The sequence below is a fragment of the Melanerpes formicivorus genome, unplaced genomic scaffold (genome assembly GCF_026170545.1).
Source record: "Melanerpes formicivorus ecotype bairdi unplaced genomic scaffold, bMelFor1.0.p_v2 SCAF_26, whole genome shotgun sequence".
In the NCBI taxonomy this organism is placed as follows: Eukaryota; Metazoa; Chordata; class Aves; order Piciformes; family Picidae; genus Melanerpes; species Melanerpes formicivorus.
In genome coordinates, this window is record NW_027142378.1 from 12,333,734 (window position 1) to 12,349,257 (window position 15,524).

Sequence of the window (15,524 nt, forward strand, 5' to 3'; positions counted from 1 at the left end):
AAAAATGTCCCTGCTGACTGCAGGGGGGTTGGACTAGATGACCTTTAAAGGTCCTTTCCCACCCAAACCACTCTATGATTCTATGATCCCCTTGCAACCAGCTCCTAACATCAGGACAGCCTCAAACCTCACTGCAGCAAGCCCAAGCCCAGGGTTATTCAGCAAGGGAGAAGCACTGACTTGACAGAAAAAGCAGCAAGGCAGCCTTAGCTGACACAGCAGGACCTTCACCCTGCCACTCACCCCTGCAAAAGAGCCAGCTCAGCTCCTGGACCCTGCTCCTGCACAAGCACCCAGCACAGCCCCTTAGACAAGCAGCTTTACCAGCCAGCAGGAGACCTTCTCACTGGGCTTTACCCTCCAGAGTCTGCTAACTAGAGGCAGCTCTTCCTATATTGCCAATCACATCCTGGGCTGCCCCAAAAGCAGTGTGGCCAGCAGGCTGGGGGAGGTGATTCACCCCTTCTACTCCACTCTGGTAAGATCCCACCCTGGGGAGGCAAACATGAGAAGGACATGGACCTGTTGGAGCAGGTCTAGAGAAGGGCCACAAAGACCATAGACTCATAAAATGGTTTAGGTTGGAAGGGCATTAAAGATCATCCAGTTCCAACCCCCTGCCATGGGCAGGGACACCTCACACCAGCCCAGGCTGCTCACAATCACATCCAGCCTGGCCTTGAACACCTCCAGGGAGGGAGCATCCACAGCCTCCCTGGGCAGCCTGTGCCAGTCTCTCACCACTAAAGTCTCAATCTGCCCCCTTCAAGATTCAATCCTCTCCCTCTCATCCTGTCACTCCTAGCCCTTGTCAAAAGTCCTTCCCCAGCTTTCCTGTCACCTCCTGCAGGCACTGGAAGGCTGCTCTGAGGTCTCCCCAGAGCCTTCTCTTCTCCAGGCTGAACAACCCCAGCTCTCTCAACCTGTCCCTGTAGGGGAGCTGTGCCAGCCTTCTGATCATCTTTGTGGCCTCTTCTGGACCTTTTCCAGCAGGTCCACATCCCTCTTGTGTTGTGGGCCCCAGAGCTGGACTCAATACTGCAGGGTGGGTTCTCACCAGAGCAGAGGGGCAGGAACCCCTCCCTCATCCTGCTGGCCACACTGCTTTGGATGCAGCCCAGGACACTTGCTGGGCTGCAAGCACGCACTGCCAGCTCACGTTGATGGTCAGAGGGCTGAAACACCTCTCCTACAAGGAAAGGCTGAGAGAGTTGGGGCTGCTCAGCCTGGGGAAGGCTCTAGGCAGACCTTATTGTGGCTTTTCAAGTACTTGAGGGGGCCTATAAGAAATGTGGGGATGGACTCTTCAGTGTGCTATGTTGTGGCAGGAGGAGGTTACAGCTTGGAACTGGAAGAGAGGACATTTAGACTGGCTACAAGGAAGGCATTTTAAGCAAAGAGGGTAGTGAAACACTGGCACAGAGAGGTGGTGGAAGCCCCATCCCTGGAAATGCTCAAGATCTGCTTGGAGTGAGCTCTGAGCAGCCTGTTCTAGTGGAAGTTGCCTCTGCTTCCTGTGGAGAGGTTGGACTGGATGACCTTTAAATGTCACATCCAGCACAAAAACATTCTATGGTCCTGCATGCCAAGTCACTCTCAGCTGATCCTACCTGTGATGTGCATGCAGCAATGAGGGCCACTGAGGGTCTGTCGCCTCTAAGATGCTTTAAATAACTTGAGACAGGATGAATGTCCAACCTCACAATGGAAAGGGCCTTGATTTCCTGTCACAGTAAGCTCTCCAGTGACAGCTGTGTTTGCAGCTCAGGGTTTCGGCACCTTGATTCAGCAGGGATGTGGAGTTCCCCAGCTCACTTCAGCTGCTCCAGGTGGTAGGAGCTGATAGAACTTCTTTGGTGCTCTTCAAATTTGGTGCAAGGGCTTAGGTCATCTAAAGAGCAGTGGTGAGGAACTGCAGCCCCTGCATGACCTTCTCCCCAAATTCTCCTGTTATTTTCTGTCTTTACAAGTATTTGTGCACCATTGTTATGGAGAGAAAAAAAACACACCAAAAAAACCCAACCAACCAACGAACCAAACCCCAAACACACAAACAAACAAACAAACCAGAGCAAAAACAGAACCAGGAATAAGGAGTTCCTTTGACTGGATCACAAGATGCTAGGGGCTGGAAGGAACCTCTGGAGATCTTCCAGTCCAACCCCCTGCCAGAGCAGGAGCATGGAATCCAGCACAGGGCACACAGAACACATCCAGATGGGGCTGGAAAGGCTCCAGAGCAGGAGACTCCACAACCTCTCTGGGCAGCCTGCTCCAGGGCTCTGGGACCCTCACAGTGCAGAAGTTCCTCCTCATGCTGAGCTGGAACCTCCTGTGCTGCAGTTTCCATCCACTGCCCCTTGTCCTATCCCAGGGTGCAGCTGAGCAGAGCCTGTGCCCTCCCTCCTGACCCCCAGCCCTCAGCTATTGATAGACATTGATCAGATCCCCTCTCAGTCTTCTCCTCTGCAGACTGCACAGCCCCAGGGCTCTCAGCCTCTCCTCACAGGGCAGTGCTGCAGTCCCTTCAGCATCCTGGCAGCTCTCTGTTGGACTCTCTCCAGCAGATCCCTGTCCCTCCTGAGCTGGGCAGCCCAGAGCTGGATGCAAGATTCCAGGGGAGGTCTCAGCAGGGCAGAGCAGAGGGGGAGGAGAACCTCCCTGGCTCTGCTGGGCACACTCCTCTGAATGCAGCCCAGGATGCCCTTGGCCTTCTTGGCCCCCAGGGCACATTGCTGTCCCATGGATGATTTGTTCTGCCCCAGCACTCCCAGGTCCTTCTCCCCAGGGCTGCTCTCCAGCAGATCACCTCCTAACCTGTACTGCTGCAGGTTATTCTTCCTGCCCAGGGGCAGGGCTCTGCACTTCTCCTTGTTGAGCCTCATGAGGCTCCTCTCTGCCCAGCTCTCAGCCTGTCCAGGTCTCTCTGGATGGCCTCACAGCCTTCACCTATATCAGCCAAGCCTGCCAGCTTGGCCTCAGCAATTTGTCTTGCAGCATATGAATGATTTCCTGCTCCTTCACTCCCCTGCTTCGTTGTGGGCTTAGCTCTGGGCTGGTTTCTCAGAGTATCCCTTTCTTCTTTCTGCCTTTTCTGGTTTTTGCAATTGAAGCTCTGCCAAAAGAGCAACCAGAGAGCAGTGGTTTAAACCCTTGGAAATTTGTGCACATTGGAAAATATCGATCCAGGTGCTGGAAGCTGTGGAACATCCAAGCCTTGCTCCTGAGCTCTGCGCAGGTGGCAGCGTGTGCAGGGCTGCAGGGGAAACTGAGCTGCCAGTAAGGATTGTCTCAGCTGCTCAAAAGTCTTGGCTCCTTCAGATCAATCTACACTGGAGGTGTCCAAGGTGATTCCTGCTGTCCATATCTACCTGATGAGCAGTGGGAGGCCAGGAGTCATAGTTGTCTACAGGCCCCAGGGACCCAACCCCTGCCAGGCTGCATTCCTGTGCAGCCTACCCTAAGCGATCCTGCTTTGGCTGGGGGGTTGGGCTGGATGACCTCTGGAGGTGCCTTCCAACCCCTCATGTTCTGTGATTCTGTGATCAGGCTAACATTTCTGCCTGGCAGAAGGCTGGTAGTGCAGTGCAGGTAGGAGTTGGCCATAAAGATTCACAGAATCATAGAAGGTTGGAAAGGACCTTAAAGATCATCCAGTTCCAAGCCCCCCAGCCATGGGCAGGGACACCTCCCACCAGCCCAGGTTGCTCAAGGTTGTTCAACCTGGCCTTAAACACCTCCAGGGAGGGAGCATCCACAGCCTCCGTGGGCAGCCTGTGCCAGTCTCTCACCACCCTCACTGGAAAGGATTTCTTCCTCATCTCCAGTCTCAATCTGCCCTCCTCAGGCTTCAATCCATTCCCTCTCATCCTGTCACTACAAGCCCTTGTAGAAGTCTGTTTGTGGCTTTCTTGCAGGCCCCCCTCAGGTACTGGCAGTTCATTACTAAGTCTCCCTGGAGCCCCACTCCTCTGGAAGCTCAGTGCTGAGCTGAGACCCTGTGATTGAAGACATTCAAAGTCAAAAAGGATGTGACCCTGAGCAGCCTGATCCAGTTGGAGGTGTTGCTGCTCACCATAGGAGGTGTTGCTGCTCACCATAGGGGGATCATCCTGACCTTTAAGGGTCCCATCCAGCCTGATGCACTGTGTGAGCTGCAGAGACAGGAACCTCCTGCAGCCCAGCCACCAGCAGCCAGACTGAAAGCACCCAGGTCAGGATTGCTTACGACTCCATTTCTCACTCCTGAGCTCTGGCTCTTCAGCAGCACAGAGCTGCTTTCAAGCTGTAAGTGGTTTATGTAGAGCTGCAGCATATTTGTGAGAAAGAAATCCTGCTTTCACCCGAGGAGAAAAACCAAAAAGCTACTTTAGAGCAACTACCTCTTTCATTTGGTCTCACTTAATGAGCAGCAGCTATCGACGTCCTCCTCCTAGCCACATTTGCAGGAGCAGGAGGAGCGCCACGTGTTTCCCCAGGGAGCTCAGCTCTTAACCCTTCCCTCCACAGGAGAGTAACACAAGATTATTAGAAATAAACACTAATAATTAATGGGGCTTGACAAAAATATGATTCTCCATAGCAGTACACAAAGATCTGCACCTTGAGAAGCTGGAAACCTGATCCCACGTTTATAGAATCATGGAATGGGTTGGGTTGGAAGGGACCTCCAAAGGTCATTATCATGAGGGTGGTGAGAGCCTGGCACAGGTTGCCCAGGGAGGTGGTGGAAGCTTCCTTCCTGGAGGTGTTTGCAGCCAGGCTGGATGTGGCTGTGAGCAACCTGCTGTGGTGTGAGGTGTCCCTGCCCATGGCAGGGGGTTGGGACTGGATGATCCTTGAGGTCTCTTCCAAACTTGACAGTTCAGTGACTCTGTGAACACCCTCTGCAGTCAGCAGGGACATCCTTCACCATCAGGTTGCTTAGAGCCCTGTTGAGCCTGTCCTTGGATATCTCCAGGGATGGGACCTCAACTGCCTCCCTGGGCAGCCTGTTCCAGTGTTCCACCACCCTGAGGGTAAAGCACTTGTCTCACAAGGTGCTTCAGGAGAAAGCTGGACTTTGAATCTCATGCTTCCTTAACAGACATTCCCTCTGCTAGTGAATGGAAGTTTTCCTGCCCAGCAGCAGTAGCTAAGTGCACTCCCTCTGGCTCACAAAACAGCTGAAAATTTGTATACAACAATAACTTTCCTTGCAGCCTGACTCTTCCTATGAGTTTGAGCTCCAAGGGCCAACCTGGCCACCCAGCTACAACATTAATAATGATAAAGGGGATGTGTGAGTCACCCAAGGGTTATTTCCCATGCCACCTTTTACCACTTCAACAACAACCCGGCTGGGGGTCAGGAGGGAGGGGACAGGCTCTGCTCAGCTGCACCCTGGGATAGGACAAGGGGCAGTGGATGGCAACTCCAGCACAGGAGGTTCCAGCTCAGCATGAGGAGGAACTTCTGCACTGGGAGGGTCCCAGAGCCCTGGAGCAGGCTGCCCAGAGAGTTTGTGGAGTCTCCTTCTCTGGAGCCTTTCCAGCCCCATCTGGATGTGTTCCTGTGTGACCTGTGCTGGATTCCATGCTCCTGCTCTGGCAGGGGGTTGGACTGGATGATCTCTTTGGGTCCCTTCCAACCCCTGACATCCTGTGCTCCTGTGATTCTGTGAACAAAGAAGAAAGCAGGAGATAAGCCCAGGCAGAGAGCACTTCTCTTGCCTGGCATCTGCAGCCACCAGAACACCAGGTGGGTGCTGTGCAAGCGGCATCAGTCTCTGACACTGCCAGCAGGCTGGATAGAATTAGTCAGGATTTTGTAGGGTTGTTTTTTTTTCTCCCCCCTTTATCTGTGGAGTGTCAGCTTCCTACATTACATAGCTGATCTGAGCAAAACAAAGGTCTGCCTGCACTGGAAGGGAGCACGATGGAGACATTCGTTTCCCCAGAACAGGTAGTGTAACAAATCAATCCTGACTGCACTGATAAATTGAACTTCAGGCTTGGTGATACTGCTCCTCAGGCTTAATCCAGTGTAAGACACAGCAGGAAGGAAAGGCAAGAGGCACTCCTTAGCATTTTCTGCTGCAAAGAGCAGCTCCTTGAGAAGGGAGGGGGAAGAAAGGAAAAACACATTGAAAACAAACCAACAAAACCCACCATGACCTGCCCTGGGTGATCCTGCCCCAGGTGATTCAGCCCTAGGTGATCCTGCCCCAGGTGATCCAGCCCTAGGTGATCCTGTTCTGGAAGGGGGTTGGACTGGCTGATCTCTGAGGAGACCTAATTGTGGCCTTCCAGGATCTGCAGGGGGCTACAAGAAAGCTGGGGAGGGACTTGTGAGGGTGTCAGGGAGGGATAGGACTGGGGGGGATGGAGCACAACTAGAAGTGGGGAGATTGAGATTGGCTGTGAGGAAGAAGTTGTTCCCCATGAGGGTGGTGAGAGCCTGGCACAGGTTGCCCAGGGAGGTGGTGGAAGCCTCCTGCCTGGAGGTGTTTGCAGCCAGGCTGGAGGTGGCTGTGAGCAGCCTGCTGTGGTGTGAGGTGTCCCTGCCCATGGCAGGGGGTTGGGACTGGCTGAGCCTTGAGGTCTCTTCCAACCATAGCAATTCTGTGATTCTCTGATTCTATAATAAGCTACAGCTCAGTATTTTGTTTGCAAAAGGTTGATTGCTTCCTTTCAATTCCATCTCAGTCTGCCTGGCACACTACGCCTCATCATCCAGCTCCTCTTTGCACTCCATCCAATATTTGATGCTCTTGCTATCCGCACCTGCCTTTTCCAAAGAGGACCTTTATTAACAACACCTCTCCAGCTGGAGCCCCACTTCCCTTTTACAGAATCACAGAGTATTTGGGGTTGGGAGGGACCTCAAAAGCTCATCCAGCCCAACCCCCCTGCCAGAGCAGCTCACCCAGCACAGGGCACACAGGAACACGTCCAAGCACATTTTGGATGTCTCCAGAGAAGGAGACTTCACAACCTCTCTGGGCAGCCTGTTCCAGGCTCCTTTCTGTTCCTGTGGAGCCTCCTCTGCTCCAGCTTGCACCCATTGCCCCTTGTCCTGTCACTGGACATCACTGAGCAGAGCCTGGCTCCATCCTCCTGACACTGCCCTGCACATCTTTATCAACATGAATGAGGTCTCCCCTCAGGCTCCTCTGCTCCAAGCTATAGAGCCCCAGCTCCCTCAGCCTGTCCTCAGCAGGGAGATGTTCCACTCCATCTCTGTGGCTCTGTGATGGACTCTCTCAGTCAGTTCCCTGAGGTCCTTCTTGAACTGAGAGTCCCAGAACTGGACATAATATTCCAGAGGTGGGCTCAGCAGGGCAGAGCAGAGGGGCAGGAGAACCTCTCTGGACCTACTCACCATAGTCCTTCTAAACCACTCTGGGATACCATTGGCCTTCTTGGCCACACAGTGCACAGAGCACAGTGCAGCTCAGCTGCCAGGGCAGCACTGCAAAGCTCAGCATCTCTAGAACTGTGTAGTTACAAACCATGCATCCTTCAGCAGCCTTTTAGACCTTTTTTCCCCCACAATGCACACTGTAAATGAGGAGTCATCTATCTTCAGAACTGCCCAGAAAATGTTCTTCTGCTAGCAATATAAAAGCCTCACAGTGTCCGAGCAGGTGCCCTTGCCCCCCATCCCCCTCCCACAACCCCCCACATTTTATTGTGAGCCAGATAATTCAGTGTGAATTGTAGAGGGGTTGGTACAATCATTCCAGGAAAGCATTCTTTACACTTGTGTAACAGCAAGTCACATGGCTCAATAAAGTTTATTGCTGCAAAATGCTTTAGTGATTCATGGCAGGGATGGATTCTGTTTCCTTCCTGCATCCAGTAATCAATAGCAAAATAATCTCCCTGCAATTACATTGCTCTGTATTAAGGAGCTGTGAAGTAAATAAGTACAGGAGCTGAGCTAAGGAGCAATGCCTGCAACATGGAAATGAGCTGAGGTTGGGGCACACAGCCTGTGCCAGAGCCACATTCAGCAGACCCTCAGTCTCCAGCAGCTCTTGCTGAGCTGATGGCACACTGCTACCAACCCAGCTGCCACTGACAGGTTGTCACAGATTGCATCAGGTTGGAAGGGACCCTCAAAGGTCATCTTGCCCAACCCCCCTGCACTCAGCAGGGACTTCTCCAACTGGATCAGGCTGCCCAGGGACACATCCAGTCTGATCTTGAATGCTTCCAGGGACAGGGCCTCAAGCACAGCCCTGGGCAACCTGTTCCAGTGTTCCACCACTCTCATGAGGCAGAACTTGCTCCTGATGTCCAACCTAAATCTGCACTGCTCCACATTCAAACCATTGCCCCTGACCCTATCCCCACAGGCCCTTCTGAGCAGTCCCTCCCCAGCCTGCCTGTAGGTCTCCTTCTGATGTTTAAACACAGATCTAAGGTCTCCCCACAGCCTTCTCTTCTCTAGGCTGAACAGCCTCCATTCTTTCCCCCTGTCTTCACAGGAGATGTGCTCCAGCCCTCTGATCATCTCTGTGGTCCTCCTCTAGACCCACTCCAGCGGCTCCATGTCCCTCTTGTGCTGGGGTCTCATACTCCAGATGAGGTCTCACCAGAGCAGGGCAGAGGGGCAGAATTCTCTCTCTCCATCTCTGGCCACACTTCTTGTGATGCAGCCCAGGCTGCCACTGGCCTTCTGGAGTGCAAGTGCCCATTTCTGGCTGACGTCCAGCTTCTCATGCACTGCAGAGCTGTGCTGAGGATGCTCTGCTCTGGCACAGACCCTCTGGCTATCCCTCTGGCTGCCAGGGACTCTGTTTTTCAGAGAGCACTGAAAAAAAAGCAAGACCTGCGCTCTCTCAATCAACCTTCTGGGTTCCTCCAGTGCTGCTCCTGCACGCCGTAAATCAGTGTTGATAACATCCCCCACTGAGCTGAGAGCAAATTAAATCAGGCTCATTTAGTTCCTGCTGTCATCTTCAGCTGCAAGCCACCAAAGGGAACAAGAGGCACAACAGCTGGCAGGGGACACCTGCACTGTGCCAGAGCCACGAGCGGGGCCTCTATGGGAGCCCCACAGGAGGGCCTGGATGTCCCTGGGCTTCTGACCTGCTCTGCTTGGCAGATCAGTGCTGGGTCCAGTCCTGTTCAACATCTTCATCAATTACATTGATGAGGGGACAGACAGAGTCTGCTCAGCAGGTTTGCTGATGGTACCAAGCTGGGAGGCTTGGCTGATAGCCTGAAGGCTGTGAGGCCATCCAGAGAGACCTGGACAGGCTGAGAGCTGGGCAGAGAGGAGCCTCATGAGTCTCAACAAGGAGAAGTGCAGAGCCCTGCCCCTGGGCAGGGAGAATAACCTGCAGCAGTACAGGTTAGGAGGTGACCTGCTGGAGAGCAGCCCTGGGGAGAAGGACCTGGGAGTGCTGGGGCAGAACAAATCATCCATGGGACAGCAATGTGCCCTGGGGGCCAAGAAGGCCAAGGGCATCCTGGGCTGCATTCAGAGGAGTGTGCCCAGCAGAGCCAGGGAGATTCTCCTCCCCCTCTGCTCTGCCCTGCTGAGACCTCCCCTGGAATCTTGCATCCAGCTCTGGGCTGCCCAGCTCAGGAGGGACAGGGATCTGCTGGAGAGAGTCCAACAGAGAGCTGCCAGGATGCTGAAGGGACTGCAGCACTGCCCTGTGAGGAGAGGCTGAGAGCCCTGGGGCTGTGCAGCCTGGAGAGGAGAAGACTGAGAGGGGATCTGATCAGTGTCTATCAATAGCTGAGGGCTGGGGGTCAGGAGGGAGGGCACAGGCTCTGCTCAGCTGCACCCTGGGACAGGACAAGGGGCAGTGGATGGAAACTGCAGCACAGGAGGTTCCAGCTCAGCATGAGGAGGAACTTCTGCACTGGGAGGGTGCCAGAGCCCTGGAGCAGGCTGCCCAGAGAGGTTGTGGAGTCTCCTTCTCTGGAGCCTTTCCAGCCCCATCTGGATGTGTTCTGTGTGCCCTTTGCTGGATTCTCTGCTCCTGCTCTGGCAGGGGGTTGGACTGGAAGATCTCCAGAGGTTCCTTCCAGCCCCTGAGATCCTGGGATCCTGTGTGAACTCTGTGGCTGCAGTGAGAGCACAGCAGGATGCTCGTAACAGACAGTGGATAGAGAATCTGTAGCAAACCAGCATGAGCACAGCTGGCTGGCTGCTTCTGGCAGTTTCCTCATCAAACCAGCATGCCAATGACACTGCTTAGACACAGCCTGCCCTGCTTTTAATGCCTCCTGACTGGGAACACTTCTATGCTCCAGGCTTTATCTCCTAAATGTGCTTCTGCTGCTGCACAAGGCTTTGATGCTGTGGAAAGCACCTACCTCAGCTTTGCCTTTTGCTGGTGTTTATGTTCTTATCCACAGCTCACCTCACTCCTGAAGCTCAGATGCACTCCAAAAGGATATTTATAGAGTCAGAGAATCATTTCAGTCAGAATGTGCCTTTAAGATCACCCAGTCCAGCCCTTAGCTAACTCTGTTAAGGCTGGTGCTAAACCATGGCCTTCAGCAGCACATCTCTGCCTCTTTGAAACACCTCCAGAGATGAGGATTCAAACACCTCCCTGGGCAGCCTGTGCCAGTCTTTGAGAACCCCTTCAGGGAAGACCTTTCCTCTAATATCTAACCTGAACCTCTCCTGCCACAATTTCAGGCCATTTCCTCTCCTGCTATCTTTCACTTATTCCTAGGGGGAAGAGACCAACCCCAATCTCAGTGCAGCTTCCTTTCAGGGAGCTGTGGAGAGCAATGAGGTCTCCCTCAGCCTCTTCTTCTCCAGACCAAACCACCCCAGCTCTCTCAGCTGCTCCTCATATCCCCAGTGCTCCAGACCCTTCACCAGCTTCATTGCCCTTCTCTGGACACTCTCCATCCCCTCAATGTCTTTCTTGCAGCAAGGGCCCCAAAACTGAACAACTGAACCCAGTATCCCAAGTGTGGCCTCACCAGTGCTGAGCACAGGGACATGATCACTGCCCTGGTCCTGCTGGCCACACCATTGCTGATCCAGGCCAGGATGCCAGTGGCTGTCTTGGCCAGCTGGCCACATGATGGCTCATGTTCAGCCAGCTGTTAACCAACATCCCCAGGGCTTTCTCTGCTGGGCAGTTTCCAGCCACTCTGCCCCAAGGCTGTAGTGATGCATGGGGTTAGTGTGAGCCAAGTGCAGGACCCAGCACTTGTCCTTGTTAAACCTCATCCCCTTAACCTCAGCCGACTGATCCAGCTTGTCCAGATCCCTTTGCAGAGCCTTCCTACCCTCAACCAGATCAGCACCTACCCAATTTAGTGTCACCTGCAAACTCAAACTCACTGAGGATGCCCTCAAAACTTTTTATCACTGATAAAGATATTAAAGAGAACTGACCCCAGCACTGAGCTCTGGAGGAGATTAAGCACCTAACAAGTCACAGAGAGCCAGAGGGAAGACTGCCTGTGCAAGCAGTTCTGGAGCCCCTACCATAGGAAGGATTTGGAGGTGCTGGAAGGTGTCCAGAGCAGGGTGAGGAGGAGGAGCAGAGGGCTGGAGCTGCTCTGCTGTGAGGACAGACTGAGGGAGTTGGGGTTGTGCAGGCTGGAGAGGAGAAGGCTCCAAGGAGACCTAATTGTGGCCTTCCAGGATCTGCAGGGGGCTCCAAGAAAGCTGGGGAGGGATTCTTTAGGGTGCCAGGGAGTGATAGGACTGGGGGGGATGGAGCAAAACTAGAAGTGGGGAGATTGAGATTGGATGTGAGGAAGAAGTTGTTGTCCATGAGGGTGGTGAGAGCCTGGCACAGGTTGCCCAGGGAGGTGGTGGAAGCCTCCTGCCTGGAGGTGTTTGCAGCCAGGCTGGAGGTGGCTGTGAGCAACCTGCTGTGGTGTGAGGTGTCCCTGCCCAAGGCAGGGGGGTTGGGACTGGCTGAGCCTTGAGGTCCCTTCCAACCCTGACAGCTCTGTGATTCTATGACTCTGCAACTCCTTCCTACAAAGGCATCAGAGCAGGGACTCTCTTAGAAGGGTTTGGGTTGGAAGGGCCCTGCAACAGCCATCCAGTCCAACCCCCTGCAATGAGCAGGGACATCCTCCACTAGATCAGGCTGCTCAGACATGTTTGCTCCTATTAGAGCTCTGTTCCATTCAGCTCTCAGCTCAGGCTGTGCCCTGGAAGGGAGGGAGTGAGCCACAGCTGTGCTGCCCACAGGAATGTGAAACAAACAAACAGGCAAAGAAGAAACCAAAACACAAACAGAAATACCAAAGCAGGAAGGTGTGACTGGCACTGGGCATGGACATGTCCAGCCCAACTAGATCAATAGTGGTAAGGAAGTGAAACATGGTCCCAGGGAGAAATGCATCAAGTAATTTTAGCAGGGAGTTTGGTGGGAACAGTCCCCTCTTGTGTTCACTAACCCTGCTCACAGCTACACTCCCAGCTGCCACTATGGAACTGGCTACAGCCTACATGTGCCTGCACCATTTGAAAGCATCCCCCCTCCTCCCCCCCTCCCCTTCTCTCTCTTTTCTCCTGCTTTTGTCCCACTACCAGGCTGCTCCTGAACCATGCTACAGAGAGCATCCCTTCCCTGCCCATCTCTGCTGACTGAAACACAACACAGCACTTCAGTTCTTGCTGTACTTGGCAGCCCCCAGAGAACCCCACTGCCTTTCTGCAGTAAATATGCAAACACCACAGCCTCCACCCACAATAAAAACCTGGAGGCCCATCGCATTTCTTGGCCAGATCAACTTTGGCTCACTTCAGGAGATGGTTTGAATGCTTGCAAGTCACCCCTCCAAGTCATGGCTAGGGAAGAGGGTTCAGAGTTCCCATCCCTGTTTCCCCACAGGCACAGAGACTCCTGCCCTCTGCCATGGGCTGAGCATCTACAGAACTGAGATTTCCTCTGTGAGGTGTCAGAGCAGGCAATCAAGGCAGGGGCAGCTTCTCTCCATGCTCCAGCCTCTGAGCAGCACCACAATGTGTGCCCTCAGCAGTGGGACATCAGCGTTGCGTAGCTGACCCCAACAACTCAGCTGCTCTGCTCCACGGTGTCACACTCTGCACTCAGAGCAGCTGGCATCCAGAAGCCTCTTCCCAGAAGGGCTGTCTGAAGGGAAATAGGACTCAGAATAAATACATTCACTAGCAAAACTTCAGTTCACCAAGTCTGTGGTTCTTAGGTCCAGTCTGCTCCAGGGGAAGACCTTTTGTACAAGGCGGGCTGCAGGGCTCAGCCCTGAGAGTGTGCAGACAGTTGGTACAAAGAAGCCTTCCTCATCCTGATGTGGGTCTGGTTGTCCCCTCCTCTACAGCATTGCCTCAGGAATACAGAGTCATCATCATCCACTGTAAAACAATGGGGAATGTGGGGTGAACTCATCCATCCCTGCAGGGCCTCTGCAACACTCACAACTGAGCTGGACTACGAGGCACTGGAGACATTGTGCCTCCAGAAGGAGCTGAAGCTGTAATAAAGCAGAGGGACCTGGGGATGCTGGTTGACAGCTGGGTGAACATGAACCAGCAGTGTGCTCAGGTGGCCAAGAAGGCCACCAGCATCCTGGCCTGGATCAAGAATAATATGGCCAGCAGGAGCAGGGAAGTGATGGTGCCCCTGTACTCAGCACTGGTGAGGCCACACCTGGAGGACTGGGCTCAGGTTAGAGAGACTCACTCCAAGGACATGGAGGGGCTGGACAGTGTCCAGAGAAAGGCAACACAGCTGGTGAAGGGTCTGGAGAACAGGGCTGGTGAGGAGCCACTGAGGGAACTGGGGTCTGGCAAAGAGAATGCTGAGGGGAGACCTCCTTGCTCTCTACAGCGCCCTGAAAGGAGGCTGGGGTGAGGTGGGGGTTGGTCTCTGCTCCCTAGTGTCAGGTGTCAGAATGAGAGGAAATGGCCTGGAGTTGTGCCAGGGTTAGGCTGGAGGTTAGGGAAAATGTCTTTGCTGCAGGAGTGGTCAGGGATTGGCATAGGCTGCCCAGGGAGGTGGTGGAGTCCCCATCCCTGGAGGTGTTCAAGGAAGCTGTGGGCATGGCACCTGGGGCCAGGGTTTGGTGGCCATGGTGGGGGTGGGCTGATGCTTGCACCCAATGATCTCAGAGGTCTTTTCCATTGGAGACAATTCTGTGGTTTAGCAGCCTGATGCTCCTTGCCATTTCCAACCTGTTCTATAGGGGATCAGGTGAAGAGCTCCTTGTAGTGCTACATAACAAATCCTGCAGTGCCAGCTGCAGTGAAGTCCCTGCACTTGAGAGCCAGGGGCTGGGCTGTACCTCAGATTCCTGCAGGTAAATCCCTTTGCCGTCCTGCGTCAAGTTGCGAAAGGCCTCTGCGGAAGAGACACCAGGAGCATTACCCTGAGAGCCAAGAGATCAGCACCAGCCAAGGCCTTCTCCTCCCCCTCTGCTCTGCCCTGCTGAAACCACACCTGGAATATTGCATCCAGCTCTGGGCTGCCCAGCTCAGGAGGGACAGGGATCTGCTGGGGAGAGTCCAACAGAGAGCTGCCAGGATGCTGAAGGGACTGCAGCACTGCCCTGTGAGGAGAGGCTGAGAGCCCTGGGGCTGTGCAGTCTGCAGAGGAGAAGACTGAGAGGGGATCTGATCAATGTCTATCAATAGCTGAGGGCTGGGGGTCAGGAGGGAGGGGACAGGCTCTGCTCACTTGCAGCCTCAAAGCACAGAATGTTTCCCTCATGGTGAGGTGGAACTTCCTGTCTCTTGCTTTAAACTTATCACTCTCTGTCTGCCGAGAACCTAAATCCTTCTGATTTTGTCCTTGCCACTGCCAGCTGAGCTGCATCAGAAGGAGCAGGGGTCCTCTGGGCAGCTCAAGCTTGCCTGGCTAGCCATGGACCACCAGCCTCACCCCCCATGATCTCCACTCGAAGCATGAAGCACACAAAGCTCTCGAAGCTGATCTTTAAGTCAGGGTCTCCATATCTGATGGCCATCAAATTGCAGACTTCATTGCTGAGTGAAATGCCTGCAAAAACAAAGGGAAGCCAGAATGAGATGGAAGCAAACAGCTGGATGTGCACATCTACAGCTGTGTGCACGCAGCTGTGGGTGTGCAGAGCTGAGCTGGCTTCAGCTCATCTCCAACAGCTTGGCTTTCCAAAGCTCCCGCCTAAGATAACCACACACTAGCCAGCCCCAGAGCAGACCACTCCATGGAGACACCTCCTGCAAACCCACAGGGGTTCAGAAGGGATCTCCTAGACTCACAATCCTGCAGGGATGGCAGAGGATAGAAATGGGCATGCTTTGGTCATGGGGCATGATGGCAATGGCAGCAGCTGTGCTTGAGAACTATAGTCACAGAATCATAGAACTGTCTGGGTTTTAAGGGACCCCCAAAGGTCATTCAGACCAACCTCTGCAGTCAGCAGGGACAGCCTCAGCTAGATCAGGCTGCCCAGAGCCCTGTCCAGCCTCACCTTCAGTATCTCCAGGGATGGGGCCCCAACCACCTCCCTGGGCAACCTGTTGCAGTGTTCCACCACCCTCACAGTGCTGAACTTGCTCCTAACCTCCAATCTCAA

The 15,524-nt window shown here is 53.9% G+C and overlaps 1 protein-coding gene across 2 annotated transcripts in view; it reads right to left on the bottom strand.

Annotated features, from left to right (window-relative positions):
• Positions 1 to 12,488: 12,488 nt before the first annotated feature.
• Positions 12,489 to 15,524, bottom strand: part of LOC137448820 (calpain-14-like) — a 45,076-nt gene continuing 42,040 nt past the window's right edge. For both annotated transcript variants that reach the window (XM_068153718.1, XM_068153717.1), the window contains 3 exons: positions 14,849 to 14,965; positions 14,253 to 14,308; positions 12,489 to 13,323 (listed from right to left, as the gene is read on the bottom strand). In XM_068153718.1, coding sequence (XP_068009819.1) covers positions 13,297 to 13,323; positions 14,253 to 14,308; positions 14,849 to 14,965 — 200 coding nt within the window. In that variant the 3' untranslated portion in view covers positions 12,489 to 13,296. The remainder of the gene's footprint in view (positions 13,324 to 14,252; positions 14,309 to 14,848; positions 14,966 to 15,524) is intronic.